The sequence below is a fragment of the Schistocerca serialis genome, chromosome 2 (assembly GCF_023864345.2).
Source record: "Schistocerca serialis cubense isolate TAMUIC-IGC-003099 chromosome 2, iqSchSeri2.2, whole genome shotgun sequence".
Classification (NCBI taxonomy): Eukaryota; Metazoa; Arthropoda; class Insecta; order Orthoptera; family Acrididae; genus Schistocerca; species Schistocerca serialis.
Window position 1 is genome coordinate 705,056,765 of NC_064639.1, and position 16,221 is coordinate 705,072,985.

Here is a 16,221-nt window from a genome sequence, read left to right on the forward strand (position 1 = left end):
ATCCACCCGCTGCAAGATGACAGTGGAGTTCCCTTTGTCTGCTGGCAGTACCACAATGCTGTTGTCTTCCCGTAGTTTCTTGAGTGCAAGCCTCTCCTCGGTTGTGATGTTTGATTTCGGCCGCCTGGCCTTGGTGAGGGCCCTGGAGGTCTCTCGGCGGACTTCCTCTGCCACATTAGGTGGAAGTGTGGCTGCAACTTGCTCTACTGCACTGACGAAACCTGAAACGGGTACGTTTCTAGGGGTCGTAGCAAAGTTGAGACCCTCGCTGAGTACCTTTAAGGTTGTATCATCAAACTATATGCCACTCAGATTCGTCACAGTGCTTGTCTCTTCCATCTGCTGTGCTTTCTTACTCATGCGGTCAAACTTTGCAGATTGGCAAGATGAGGCATTCCTTCTAGCACACTCAGCTAAAGACCAGGAGGCACGGTCTACCCAATCCCAGTCTTCTCTTGTTAAGGAGGCTGCCATGTACAGATGAATGTGTAACAGCACCCTGGCCACATCATCTAACCTGTGGCGCATATCTCGAATCCTCTCTCTCGCCAGCTCTGCGTTTTATCTTGTTCACCGCTCTGGAGTTGATGTGATGATTAATTCTGGCAAATACTGGTACCACTTCTCCGTCTCGACACCTCAGTAAAAAACTGAGAGAACTCAGCATCTTCCCTTTCTTCTGCAGTAACTTGTCCAGCTTCTTGATATTCTGATACATCTCCTCCCCTTAGAGACTTTTGATGTAACTCTTCAGGCTTTCCCGGCGATCTAATGACATCTTGGGTTGTCGGGTGTTCTGCCAGATATGAGCGTCGTACTTGCATGATATTTCGGTCACATAGCTCGTGACCTTCATCAGGTGCGACCTGAGACTGCTCCTCTAGTGGACCTGGTCCAGTCTTTATGCCTATGGCCTTCCCCCTCCACCAACGGCTGCAGGCGCTTCCTCTGTGGTCCGCACCCATTCCCTGCGACCTGCTGGAACGTTGCTGCTCCGTTTTCCGTCCGCTGCGGTTCTAGGTGTTCCCTCTGCAGTCCGCGCCCACCAAACCCGCTCCTGGGGGTTTCATCTACAGTCTGGGGTACCAAGCATTCCCCCTGCGGTCCGCGCCCGCTCACCACGACCTGTTGGAGCGTTGCCGCTCTGTTTTTCGTCCGCTGCGGCTCTGGATGTTCCCTCTGCGGTCCGCGCCCACCAGTCCCACTTCTGGGTGTTCCATCTTTGGTCTGGTGCGCCTGGCAGTCCGTCAGGGGCTCGTTTTCCATCTCCATGTTTCTGGTTCTTCTGTTTGTGTAGTGTTGCAGCTGGCCCCGTTGCTCCTTTAACAATTCCAGAGCTGGATCCCAGGCTCTGCTTAGCTGGTACCCTGTGTCACGGTTCATAAGATCGTCAGCCATTTTAATTTCTATCGATTCTCTCATAACACTGTCCCAAAATCTGGGTGTTTGTGCTAGAATCTTGGTATCCTCAAACTTCATGGCATGATCTAGTTCTAGACAGTGTTCAGCAATGGCTGACTTAGTCACCTGTCTTAATCTAGTGTGCCTCTGATGTTCTTTGCACCTGATCTCCACAGTTCTTGTCGTCTGGACAATGTAGGACATGCCACATTGACAAGGTATATTGTAAATCCCTGGTTTTCGTAACCCCAGGTCGTCTTTGACACTCCCCAGCAGTCCCCCGATCTTGTTGGATGGACAGAAAACACACTTGATATTGTGTTTATGGAGGGTCCTACTGATTCTGGCAGAAATAGAGCCAGCATAGGGCAGATATGCCACCTTCTTTGCTTCATCTTGGTCTTCTTCAGGAACCTGTGGTATGGTGGCTGGTTGGAGTGCCCTCTCAATCCGTTGAGTTGGAGACAGGCAGTTTTTTTTTAAACTGTTACACATTGTAGCAAGCACACCTCGTGCACACCTGACCGCTACCACCAGCATCTCTGACTGGAATGTGAGTCACGTAAATAACAATCTGTAATGGTACGGGTAAGGGGGAGGGATAACAGACTACAGGTGGGGGCAAGAGCGCTGTCTCACAGGTTATGCAAAAACTTGATGGAAGCGGAAGCTTGAGGAGACTGCCAGGTGCAGCATCGGGAAAGCTCATCTGGGAATTTAAACAATTATGCAGTAGTAGTCTAGCCAGACTGGCCAGAGATAGCAGTCGTGTGTACATGTAGTGTGCATGCTTGTGCAAATGTGTATGTGTTTTCTTTACTGAAGAGGCTCTGACTGAAAGCTGTAATTTATAACAGTTTGCAGCTCGATGTGTCATCTTTATGATCAGTTGCAATCTATCAGTTTCCTAATATTGTTGTTTATTTAAAGTAGTTGAGTCTAGAAAAACCTCCAATTACTTGCACTATGACTCAATTGGCTTTCAAACTTTATTGTCTTGAAATAGCGCATTACTGGATATCAACAAATTTGTGTGTTGGTCAATCAGTACGCTCTGAAACAAGTACAGACTCTGCAAATAATGGTTACCAGTCATGTTTTCATAACCGTCATAACTCTGAATTTTTCCTGCTAGTGACTGTTACACTGTCAGTATTTGGAGCCCAAATGTGACCAGATCCTCTGTTATGTTTCAGCATTCAAAGAGTTATTGTACATGATAATCAGTAACATGTAGATTCTCTGTTGACAGGTGCACCGTCTTTTCTTTTACTAGTGTTGCAACATTTTGGTATTACCTTGTATTGGTTTACGTGTTTTTGTTTGTCTTCCACTACCTCCAGTTGTTGTTCTGATAAGTAGAGTGTCTACCATTTGAATTATCCTTTCGTTATTCTGCATTAAGGTTACAAGTTAATCCTTTTTATTTAAAACGCTCTCTGCTGCCTGTGAGGTCTGCTTGAAACACAAGCATCTCCATCGCACCTCTTTTGCTACTCTGGCCCAGTCTCCTCCCTTGCAGATGCTTTCTTCCACCCATATTAGGCACTTGTAACATACTTTGGAATGTGAAGTATCACACCATAGGTGCAAGTCCATGCCAGAAATCTGTACTGGTTCCATAGTTAACCTGGTGTTGCTGTCCATCAAGAGCATTGTTACCTGTAGATCCTTTTTTTGTTCCTTCTCCATTTCACTGAAGGCTACTGCAGCATTCAATGTTAATCTGAGATAGAAAGTCAGGATCCATGTTGTCAGCACTATTAACATGGCATATGTCCATAGGGAGTTGCCCAACATCATCCAGATGATGGAAGTGGCGAGAATAGCAGTTCTTACTGGGTTGTGTATTGCGTGTACCAGTGGTCAGTGAATTTAGCAGGTATCTCTCAGCTTCCTCATGGAAATGTTTAATAGCTTTGCACAGAGCCAAAAATCCCCCGGTCATAACCTGACTACATTTGTTGTGACCCTATGACTTTTCACAAAATGAATCAGAGAGGTGGTTGTTGACCATCTACTGTTCATTATAGGACTGCTCCAATCGTGGACTGTGACACTTGTAAAAGTGTATTGTTGCAGGAAATCTCTGAAGTTCATGAAATTTTGTTACATGTGGTGTCTGATTGATGAGTTATGTACATTCTTGATCCCATCCCGCATCACCGAGTGGCCCAAGAATGCAACCTCCTGCCTGTGTAGCTGGAATTTGTCCTGGTTTATTACGAAAATGAATTTCTCCATCACATTGAAAAGCGAGTGCAAATGCTCACCATGCTGTTCAGGTGAAGAGGAGAAAATTGGTATATCATCTAAGTATGGGAAGCAGAATGGAAGATGACTAGGTCCCTATTGATGAGACACTGCCAAGTTTGGGTGGCATTTTCTAACCAAATGGCATGAACAGGAATTCAGATATTCTGAAAGGAATGATGACAGTGATTTTAGAGATGTCATCTGGTGCCATTTGAATCTGTAGGTATGCCTTTTCACATTCAATAACACTAAATATGGAAGCACCAGCCAACGAGTGGGAAAAGTCTTTAACATCAGGAACTGGAAATCTATCAAGCACTGTCCAGGTGTTCTGTGCCTGGTAATCAACGCATATTATGTGTGCGCTCTCCTTTTTAGGCACTCAGTGGATGCAGAAAGACCATGTGCTCTTTGATGGTCACAGGACACCAGGATTTAACAGTTGTTAAATAGCTGCTTTAGTGATATTTCACTTTCTTAGTGCTAGATGCTGGGGTTATGAAATACAGGAGGTCCAGGGGAAGTTCCTTTCTGTGGACAGTATTGTCCCTAATGTCACATTGGGCAAGAAAATGTGGAACATAAGACAAACTTCATGGAACACTGGAAGGATGTAGTGATCTGCTAATGTCATGTCAGTGACTGTAATTGCTGTGCAGTTACCTGTTAAAGTCCGTGGTTAAGATAAGGACAGTCGCTAACATTACCAGCTGGTCACTGGTGAGTGTTTCAAACCACATCTTTACGTAACACTGTAACACCCTCTCTAGCCCCTATGTCCACAGCATCCAATTCAAACAAGGTCTGAATTAGTTTAGTAAATGAATTCTTTATCACTCCTATAAGGGCCACTACATGTGTCTCCCACACTCTTTAATTTTCCAAGTCTTGTAAAATTGTGTTGAGTTGGGAGTTTGAAGATGGAGGTTATTTGGCATTGGAAATTGTACTAATTCTTAACCGTGACAGCTGATGCTTGACTTTAGCTAGCTCACCCAGAAACCTGGGTCAGAGGAGACTTACAGGAAGAGATGAGAAGGAAAGACTCATTGTTGGGGACTGCACTGGATGAGATTTGACAACCTGAGAGCTTAAAGGTGGTAGATATGGTGATAAGCAAGACAGAAATCACTGACAAAACATCTGCAATACTTAAGAAGAGTGGAAAGCTAAGTGTGTTATATATGGTTGTGATGAGGGGTAGGGGGACAGTAGACAGGGCAGAAAATAAAAGATATAGAAAACTAAAAGATAATGAAGAAAGAAATAGTTTCTGAGACTGGAGTAACTTAAAGAAAATAGTTAAAGAAAATTGTGGCCAGGTGGGTGGCGAGAACCAAGGACATGTTGTAATGTCAGTTCACACTTTTAAGAGTTCTGAGACACAGGTGCGTGAGGGAAGAATCAAGATGGCACTTATGGTGGAACTGGTACCAAGGTACCAACTGTCATGCTGTAGAGCATGCTCTACAGCAAGATATTGTATATTGCCAGTATATACCATCCTTCTCCCTTACCCTATGACTCCCAACTCTGTGACCACCCCTGTTGTAAGACTTGCCCTATGTACCCTCCTGCCGCCATCTGTGCCTCTTGTACCAGCTGTTATGTAAACATTTTTTGGCATTCGACATTGGTATGATTGTTGTTGTTGTTGTTGTGGTCTTCAGTCCTGAGACTGGTTTGATGCAGCTCTCCATGCTACTCTATCCTGTGCAAGCTTTTTCATCTCCCAGTACCTACTGCAACCTACATCCTTCTGAATCTGCTTAGTGTATTCATCTCTTGGTCTCCCTCTACGATTTTTACCCTCCACGCTGCCCTCCAATACTAAATTGGTGATCCCTTGATGCCTCAGAACATGTCCTACCAACCGATCCCTTCTTCTGGTCAAGTTGTGCCACAAACTTCTCTTCTCCCCAATCCTATTCAATACTTCCTCATTAGTTATGTGATCTACCCATCTAATCTTCATCATTCTTCTGTAGCACCACATTTCGAAAGCTTCTATTCTCTTCTTGTCCAAACTATTTATCGTCCATGTTTCACTTCCATACATGGCTACACTCCATACGAATACTTTCAGAAATGACTTCCTGACACTTAAATCAATACTGGATGTTAACAAATTTCTCTTCTTCAGAAACGCTTTCCTTGCCATTGCCAGCCTACATTTTATATCCTCTCTACTTCGACCATCATCAGTTATTTTGCTCCCCAAATAGCAAAACTCCTTTACTACTTTAAGTGCCTCATTTCCTAATCTAATTCCCTCAGCATCACCCGACTTAATTAGACTACATTCCATTATCCTTGTTTTGCTTTTGTTGATGTTCATCTTATATCCTCCTTTCAAGACACTGTCCATTCCATTCAACTGCTCTTCCAAGTCCTTTGCTGTCTCTGACAGAATTACAATGTCATCGGCGAACCTCAAAGTTTTTACTTCTTCTCCATGAATTTTTATACCTACTCCGAATTTTTCTTTTGTTTCCTTTACTGCTTGCTCAATATACAGATTGAACAACATCGGGGACAGACTACAACCCTGTCTTACTCCCTTCCCAACCACTGCTTCCCTTTCATGTCCCTCGACTCTTATAACTGCCATCTGGTTTCTGTACAAATTGTAAATAGCCTTTCGCTCCCTGTATTTTACCCCTGCCACCTTTAGAATTTGAAAGAGAGTATTCCAGTCATGATTACCACCAAGTTATCAGTTAAAATTTTTCTTAGTTTGTGACCATATTGTCAATATGTAAAACTACCAACATTTCGGTCACTATTGCAAGTGAGCTTCTGCAGGGTGTTTTTGTCATCAGTTTTACATATCAACAATGCGCTCACAAGCCCAGAAAAATTATATTGAGGGGGAGTATGCTTGCAAAACACAATATCCTGTTACAGAGCATGCTCTACTACATGACAGTCATGACCTCAGTGCTAATTTCATCACGTGCACCATCTGGATTCTTCACTCAGACAACAGTTTCTTGGAACTCCACAGGTGGGAACTGATGTGACAACATGTCCTTGGTTTCGCTACCCACCTGGCCTTAATTTATGTTAATTATTTTCCTTAATTACCTCAACCTCAGCTCCCTTTTTTCATTTCCTTTTAGAGTTCTTTATCTTTTATTTTCTGATCCCGAACTCTGCCTGTTCACCCAAACTCCGCCCCTTTTTGCTATCACACCAGTCCTTTTACTTCACTCCTCTTCCTTCTCTCTTCAACTCTTTTGCCAGAAATATAAACTGTTGATACACACTGGAGTAATTAGTATTATATTTCTGTTTGTTGCTTCCATTACAACGTGACTTTAGCAAATATGTATATGCATTTATTGTAATTATTTTTTTAAGTGACTTACTTGACTTAGTTCCTGTTGTTCCCTCTGGTATATAGGGCCGTGATGTAATTCTTCCACCTGGTACGATTTCTAGCAAGTCTCTTCACTTCACTTCACTCCAGGTTTTCCCATCCTCTGCAGCTTGTCTCTCGATCGTCCTTTTCCAGGTCTGTTTTGGATGACCATTTTTTTTCTAACTCCTTGAGGGTTCCAATCCAACACCACCATTTCAACAGCTCCATCTGGTATTTTTTTAAGTGCTAAATAAATAATTATTTTAACTTGAACCACAATGCCAAACTTTGTGGATGACAATTCATTTTTCTTCTATAACTGTGTGCAACATTACATACAGGGTGTTACAAAAAGGTACGGCCAAACTTTCAGGAAACATTCCTCACACACAAGGAAAGAAAATATGTTATGTGGACATGTGTCCGGAAACGCTTACTTTCCATGTTAGAGCTCATTTCATTACTTCTCTTCAAATCACATTAATCATAGAATGGAAACACACAGCAACAGAACGTGCCAGCGTGACTTCAAACACTTTGCTACAGGAAATGTTCAAAATGTCCTCCGTTAGCGAGGATACATGCATCCACCCTCCGTCGCATGGAATCCCTGATGCGCTGATGCAGCCGTGGAGAATGGCGTATTGTATCACAGCCGTCCACAATATGAGCACGAAGAGTCTCTACATTTGGTACCGGGGTTGTGTAGACAAGAGATTTCAAATGCCCCCATAAATGCAAGTCAAGAGGGTTGAGGTCAGGAGAGCGTGGAGGCCGTGGAATTGGTCCGCCTCTATCAATCCATCGGTCACCGAATCTGTTGTTGAGAAGCATACGAACACTTCAACTGAAATGTGCATGAACCACATGTTGTGTCGTACTTGTAAAGGCACATGTTCTAGCAGCACAGGTAGAGTATCCCGTATGAAATCATGGCAGTGAATCGAGGAAGTACAGTACACACTGACGAAACTAAAATGAGCTCTAACATGGAAATTAAGCGTTTCCGGATACATGTTCACCTAACATCTTTTCTTCATTTGTGTGTGAGGCATGTTTCCTGAAAGTTTGGCCGTACCTTTTTGTAACACCCTGTATAATGTTGGTATTGGGGATTTAACAAAAAGTTGCTTTAATTTTATTTTTGTTTGTAGCTCTAATTGTTATCGGGTAATTGAAGGGAATTAATATTTATTGTGCCTTTTGTTAGCCTGAATTTTTTTCTTAAGTGTCTCCTTTTGTATGTGTATAGTTACAGATACAAGTCAAAATACGAAGACCTAGAATCAGTGACAATTTAGTACTCAGATTGCACAGCAAAGTTATTAATTAACAATTGGCTTTATTTCTTCTGCAGGTAAAATGTTCCTCGCAAGACAGAATTTGCTGCAAAGAAGACAGAGCTTTGTTAGGACCTAGTACAAGTCAGATCAAGCCTTGTTCAGTGGTTCTTAAACATTTAGAACTTTCATCAGAGAAATTTGTATTCCCACCCTTTCCTCATGTTACTTGGACTACAAAAGCGAGTGACTTCTGTTTGCCGCAAGATTATATGAACACAGTGTGGAAAAAAGGCAAGTGAACTGACAACACTGCCATCCATATGTATGCATGTCACCAAGACTGTGTGTGTGTGTGTGTGTGTGTGTGTGTGTGTGTGTGTGTGTGTGTGTGTGTGTGTGTGTGTGTGTGTGTGTGCTGGGGGGGAGAGTTACTTATGTAAATAGTGGATCATTATTTTATCTGTAAATAATGTGTAAGTAATAGAAAAAATATATTGTCACTGTTTTTAATCTAATCTAGCAGAAAATGTATGTTTGCAAAGCATTTTAAAAGAACTTGCCACAAATATTTTGATAAGTGAAATAATTATGCATGCTACATTTTATAAAAATAACAGAAAAAAATACAATGAACAAATGATCTGCAAAATGTGACTGTGTTTATCTGAGAGCAAAAGTATTTATTGTGTTTAATATTTTGGAGGGAAACCAGTGAATTTATGTATAGCGTCAGTTATTTCTGATTTATTGCACCGTGTGAAGAGAATATATGAAGCATCTCAAACTACCAAAATTGTTTGTTTTGAAGTTCTTTAACATGAGTGTAAGTTTTTAATGTGTATGTCACTTAGCTACATGGGTGAGAATATTAAGTATATTATTTACAACCAAACATGTTGCTGTAAGATTTTGTATTTATTAAGTTGTAAACTTCACTGTGGAGTGTAATGTAAATTTTTTGTACCAAATATTTATGTCTTGATGTGTATCTTTTACATCAATAATAATAAGAATACTTATTATATGTTATTTATTTATTATACATATAGTTGTGGGAATTATTTTTGTATATGTTGTATTTTCTGTAATTACCCACTTTACAATTTTATTGTATATGACATGGAAAACAAAACACTGATTTCCTTCCCTGTTGACTGGAGATCAAAACATTGAATCACTAGGCTTTTTGGTTTGTAATTCAGTGTAGAGGAATTTGTCAGCACCAGTTGTACTTAATTTTTTTAAAAACAACAGTTGAAACTATGCGTGATGTATCTATACACATCTGTATCCAAAAGTGAGAAATTTTTCATCAAGTATCTCCTAAATCAAATGAAACACATGAGGGATGGAAAAGTTTATTGTAGGTGTGATACTGTGTATTAACTCATGGTGGACTGGGAACAACAGTTTATAAATAGGAAAATTTTTTCATTATTTGCTGGTGTTAATGGTTGTATGTCACTGTGCCCTAGTACTTATCTTGGGCTTGATTATTGGCATGGTTGGAATTTGCACTTGACTTTTTTGTTATCCAAGGAGAAGAAGCAACATGGAAACCCTTTAATTATGATGAAATTCTTTATAAGGTTTATGGGCATTAAGTGCAGCACATTTTGATTAGCGAAGAGGAAAATGTGATGTGAGGAACTGAGAAGTCATATTTGCACTTAACTTAGCTTTCCAGCTTTCCCTTGTGCCTTTAATATATGTGCCTAAGCGGTGGAATGATTTAGCAGACACTTGATGGAAAATTGTAATTTCTCACTTTTAGAGACAGCTATGTGTAGATGTATCACACACAATTTTAATTGTGGTTTAAAATAAAAAGAAAAGTGTAGCTGGTGCTTATATTATCTTCAAAACCATTATCTCAGTTACAAAATCATCATTAAGATGTTCCACATGCTGGACAAGAAAATAAGTAATAATTATTACATGATCTATAAGGAAAAATACATTTATGTATGTTGGAAGGTTAAAAAGTATTTTGGTACTGGACTCTACACTCAGCTGTTTTCAATTACATGTGTAGTATATTACCACTGCACAGCTTTGTTCTGTGAAACTTGATAGTACTATATGTATGGCCTGGAATATATCATCTGAAGTTATATAATAACTGATAACAAGTGCCACATCGTTTCTCCTGCTAACAACTAACTTTAAGCAAAGGAAGCAAGGATAGACTGCTACTTGCCATACACAGGAGACCTTGAGTCACCAACAGGCACAACGAAAAGAGTGCTATACATTTAAGTTTTCCTGACACACAAGTTGCCGAAGTGGCGTCAACTCGAAAGACTTGCACCAGGCGAACTGTCTACGCGACAGCAGGCCCTAGCCACATGGCATTTCCAAGGGATTAAGAACATGTACTTCAGTTACACATTTGTGTATTAGTTTTGTTTACTGTATCAGCATGCAGAGAAGTGGCAAACATAATATTATCAGTTATAATCTTGCTAGTTAGTTAGTTGCATTTCTATAGGTCACTTGCACAATATATCGTTGTGATCTGGAATGAGTCATTCTACTGGTTGTTAACTAGGGTTTAAATATGGCTATATGCTTACCATATACCAATGAGTTGACATAACAGAAAAGAGTATTTGGTGTAATAATAGAAATAAGTTCATTATGTAAAAGTTTTTAACTAAATAAGCTGTAGGTTACAGGCACATCCGTGGAATAAGAGGAATTGTGTTGAAGAAACTTTTTTTAGCTTATTTTCAAATTTAGCTTTGCCATCAGTCAAACATTTAAAATAATTGGGGAAGTGATCAAAGATTTTTGTTGCAGCACTATTCATCCCTTTCTGAGCTGAAATCAGTTGTAATTGGGAGCTAAAAGGGTCATATTTTATGGACACTAATTTCATGAAAGGAAATATGTGTTGTGATATTATATTTATAATACCTATCTCCTTAAACTGTTATCTGTGTTGGCGAGCACCACACATTATTTTTATGACACATTTTGGGGCAATGGAAACTTTATTTCTTGTACATCAGCTATTCCAGTATATAATTATACGGTGCGTCCCAGAAATGTTGCGACAAACTTTGAGGGTTTGCGGAACAAATCGAGGATAGGGACCGGCATCCAGAAACGCCATCCAGCGATCTTATAGAGTGCCTAAGTAAGTTATAGGCACCAGCACCTGCCACCGGGCCACCCCTTCAGCAGCAAATGTGACTTTGTATGCTGATGAACCACAGGCAGAACATCTCGGAATGTTGTTTGTTTTTCAGTGATCATGACTGATTGCTACCATCACCAGTAACGAATATGGAGCTGGCTGCTGCATAGACACGCATTGTCCCCAATGAATACGATGCTCTGTTGCATTTGTGGAGGACAGTTTTGGGCATAGGTTTCCATCTGCAGTGTACCAAAAAACATTGGATATTTTAAAGGGTTCCAGAAGAAAAATGAATTTTATATAGAAACCTGTGGCCGAACCCATCATCCATCGAGGCAGCAGAGCATTGCATTAATAACAGATAAGGCCTTTCTACACAGCAGTTAGCTCCATCTTCTCCACTGGCAATCATGGCAGTTGTAATCACTGAATAATAAATGACATTGTGTTGATGTCCTGCATATGGTCCCTCAGTGTAAAAAGTCATTTTTGCTGCCTAAGAGGTGGGCTAGAGGCAAGTGCCGATGCCTGTAACTTCAGCGCTCTGTAGCGTCCCTGGATGATGTGTCTGGACACGGGTTCCTAGCCTTGATTTGTTCCTTAAGACACCCTCTACAACCCCTCAAAGTTCATCTTAAATGGCATTCTTGAATGAAACTAAGAAAAGTATATTATCTTCCTAATTTGTTTCCCTCCTAGACAGAAATGACATGAGCTGCAAAAGTGGCAGTAATGAGTTGTTTAAGAAGCTCTAAAAGTCAGCCGTTTATACCAAAGACTGAAATCCACTGAATGTGGTACTGCTCAGTCGAGTTGCTATGGCTCTTTAATAGGGACTGCACTTACCTTGTCTAGCTTCTGTATTCTGAACTGCTATAGGATGATTCAAAGTAAGTAAGTTCAGAGTTCTTTTATATTTGCTCAAGCATAGAGCAACAATAAGAAACTTTGCACCTCTGAAGCAGCTACACTTATGTATAAAAAACCATATGCTGTTTTCCATCTCATTCTGCTAACTGGCTTTGCTTTTGACTGTGGTTATTACTCTGGCCTCTTCTTCGCAACACAGATTTATGTAGACTGGTGGTATGAAGCACAATAATTCTGTAAGGCTCGTGCATGTTATGTGCTGTATCTTGGCCATCAAGGGAGCCGTTTTGTAAACACAACCTGTCTGTTTCCCCAGTGATTGTGGCCTCTGCCCAGTCCTTCAAAATCCAGTATTCTTTGACTGCAAAGAGTATCAGTCATTGTTCACACAAATATTATTTATCACATAAACTGTGTTTGATACTGCAGTCATTTTCAAAAGCCCATATTACTTCTTAATTGATGGCTACATCAGAACATAGGGAGTAGTGAATTCCTCCTCAAGGCTCATACTAGAGGTGTGAACATGACAGATACAGACAAATATCCAGTATTGTGTTCAATGACTGTTTTGCTTATAAACTAGTATTGTTGAGTCTGCTGGTGTTTGTATCTTTGACTACATTTATAATGTAGCATTTCTAGGGATCAACTGTTTTGGTCTTTTGCCTTCTAATGACAGGAAATTCTTTTGAAACTTCAGTAACTGTTGCCAGTTTCTGGGATGAAAATTTTGTGCTGAAATTAACATTTATTGCTCTCCAGGATCCAAAAATTTATATCACCTTTTTTTAAAAGAACTTCGACTCGGTGAGTCTTTATGGTTAGCTTTTTCAATTCTTGTAACTATTCATGACCCACATCCATAATCTTACAACAAAGTGACTTGTTTCGTGCACCATAGTTGTCATTTATGACTTCATTGTCCTTCACACCTGGTGGTTAGATTTTTAGGAACTTAAGTAATCAAAAAATTATTTATTGGTAGCCCCAGTAAAGCTCAGTTGTACTCATTATCTGCCATATCTGATCCAAAAAAATGGCTCTGAGCACTATGGGACTTAACATCTGTGGTCATCAATCCCCTAGAACTTAGAACTACTTAAACCTAACTAACCTAAGGACATCACACACATCCATGCCTGAGGCAGGATTCGAACCTGCGACCATTGCAGTCGCGCGGTTCTGGACTGAGCGCCTACAACCGCTCGGCCACCATATCTGATCCAGGAAGTTTGTATTTTCCTGCAAAATTGTGATTGTAAATCTCACCTTATAAAATGTTTTCAAGTTCAGGGTCTGTGTCTGCATCCATATTTAAGACTTCTGAACAACTGCCCATTGAGAATAACAACCATTAGAGAACAGCTGGTTTATGTACATACCTGTCTTCCTTGACCACCAAGCATTGAAGTTGAAATCGGACCCTTACTTGTTTTGGCCATTAGACCTCAGCACCTGCTGGACTCACAGCTTGCCTACCTTTCTCTCTCAACAGAAGACACTCATACCCAATTAATTTTGCACTGAACTCTGTACACCAGGAAATTTCACATACCTCCATTGGTTTCTAGGCATGTCATTTGTTTTATACACATTATTTACGGTTTCCTTTTTTCTGTGTATCTGTTGTGCTTAATTATATTACTCTCTCTCCTGCAAACAAAACTAATTCTGCTTCGTGTGTATTAAACAGAAATTCACACACATGTATGAGAAACAATAGACCAGTTAATGTTGAACCTTGTAGAATTCTATTAATGATTTCCCAAATCAAAAATATGTCTGCTGTCTACAGTTGTTAAATATGTAGCATATGTTTCTGCATTCTCTTTGTTAAGTACAGCATTAGCTACGCCCTTAATTCTAAAATCCACCCTTGTTCTCACAAACTATAATGATTGAAGTAATCAAATGCTGTTGATAGGCTACAGAAAATACTGTCTGGTGCTGTACTGTCATATAATGCTGGTAAAATTTTATGAGCGAATGTATGAATGGCTTCATCACCTTGAGCTATCTTTCTGACACCCATGTTGTGACTGATCCATGGAAACAAAACAAGCTACTTTATATCTGTTTTCCTAAGCAAGTCCACTTCACATTGTATCAAATTACCACCTGTGACCAGTAGAGCATCAAATTACCACCTGTGACCAGTAGAGCCACACCAGCCCTGGGCTGTCTTATATGCTGAATTTTGGTGTGGTCTAATCTGGATAGTGGTGCCACAGCAGTTGACAGTAATGTTGCGGCAGCTATTCAGTTACCGTAGTGACATCTGATGGTGCCACTACACCCCTTCATCTCTCCACAATGACTGCTGGGGAAGAAAACAGATGATGCACAGTCCAGAGGTGCCTCCACTGAGAAAAGGGATGGAGTGATGATAGCTTCACTATGGAAGATCAAAGCAGGATGAGACTCAGTGGAAGACACAGGAGTCACTATAGGACCAGAGGGTTTGCTGGGGGTGGAGAGGAGGTTGGCTGCTTACGTGATGATGGAAGCAACGTTTATTTTGATCCCATAGGAAAAGTCTGTGAGCAGAAGCCACGGCATGTATCACAGGCCCATGGTGGATGCAGATGTTCCCAAAGATCCAGGTTGGTTGATGGTCGAACTGACAGCCCCACACCAGGGTGTCCACCCAGAAGGCTATTGTGGCAGAGTGGGATGTGGTGAGTGCAGCTCACCCAGGCTGTGGCCCTTGATAGGGTTGGCCCTGTAAGTTGCTAAAAACCTGCAGAAGGCATTAGGTGCAGTGTTAGACATCTTTTGCTTGTGGAGCTGGGTTTTGAAGTTGTTGATAAAGCTTTCCACATTACTGTTGGATTAGTTAGCGAAGGTGTCGAATCCTGTTATAAGTGCAAAACTATTCAAAGATGTAGGGGGTAAACATTGTCCCTTTTTCAGAAATTGGGGCATGTGGAGTGCCTTCAAGGGCAAAGATTTTATACTACACAGCAGTAATAGGGACAGTACTGACCTGGGACGTGTGGAACACAAAAGGGAAGTGAGAAAAGGAATCAGTCACTACTATTCACATTGGACTTCCCAGGATTAGCCTTTTGTATCCTTTCTCTGAAGATCACTCCTGGTTCAATACACATAGGATGAAGAAACTGATGACCTCACAGTTTGGTTTCTTTAATTCCAGCAACCAACCAACCAACCAACAATTATCTACATGGAGCCAAAAAGCTGACTAGCAAAATCGAAGTGAATACGCTCCCACAGCTCCACAGTGTCAGGCCAGGTAGAGTACTGCAGAGAAGGTGCAAATTGATGCACCTGACAGGTAGAACATAGCCAGCCCTGGTCCGTAATGTCACAAGTCATTATTTAGGTAGAATAAATGTTGCCATGCTGAAATTTTCAACCAGAACATGTCCCAATGAGCAATGTGCAGGAGGTGCAGCACGTGTGGTCAAAGAGAGGGTGGAATCAGGATGCAGAAGTGCTCTCTGCCCAAGGCTCACAACTGAATCTCTTGATTTAGGTGTACTTGATGACACCATGGTCAAGGAGGCATGTCTGGCCACCTTTTTTTGTAAAGCTCTGAATGTCTTTTCAGTTAATTTTGTGGCTCATGGACTATCTGGCCTGAGTGTTGGAGCTTTACTTAGGGAACATGGTTCATCATAAAATGAACCTGACCATGTGCTGTTATGAACACGTACCTCTCAAACTTTTCAAGTATAAAAGTTATTCAGTTGAAAAATGGAAACTGTCACACTGAAATAATAATAGTACAAGTCAAATTAATTTGTTTTATTGTCCCTTTAGTACATAACACACTTTCCTAACTCTGCCTAAACTCGTCCAGTCTTGTGTAAACAGTCGATCTCATTTCACGTTCTTACTGAAGGAACCATTATTACACTGTGTTTTCACATTAA

General features: G+C 40.8%; 1 protein-coding gene across 5 annotated transcripts in view; it reads left to right on the forward strand.

Annotated features, from left to right (window-relative positions):
- Positions 1–9,264, forward strand: part of LOC126457855 (uncharacterized) — a 311,923-nt gene extending 302,659 nt beyond the window's left edge. For all 5 annotated transcript variants that reach the window (XM_050094498.1, XM_050094501.1, XM_050094500.1 and 2 more), the window contains one exon: positions 8,379–9,264. In XM_050094498.1, the coding sequence (XP_049950455.1) occupies positions 8,379–8,603 (225 nt within the window). In that variant the 3' untranslated portion in view covers positions 8,604–9,264. The remainder of the gene's footprint in view (positions 1–8,378) is intronic.
- The last annotated feature ends 6,957 nt before the right edge of the window (positions 9,265–16,221 follow it).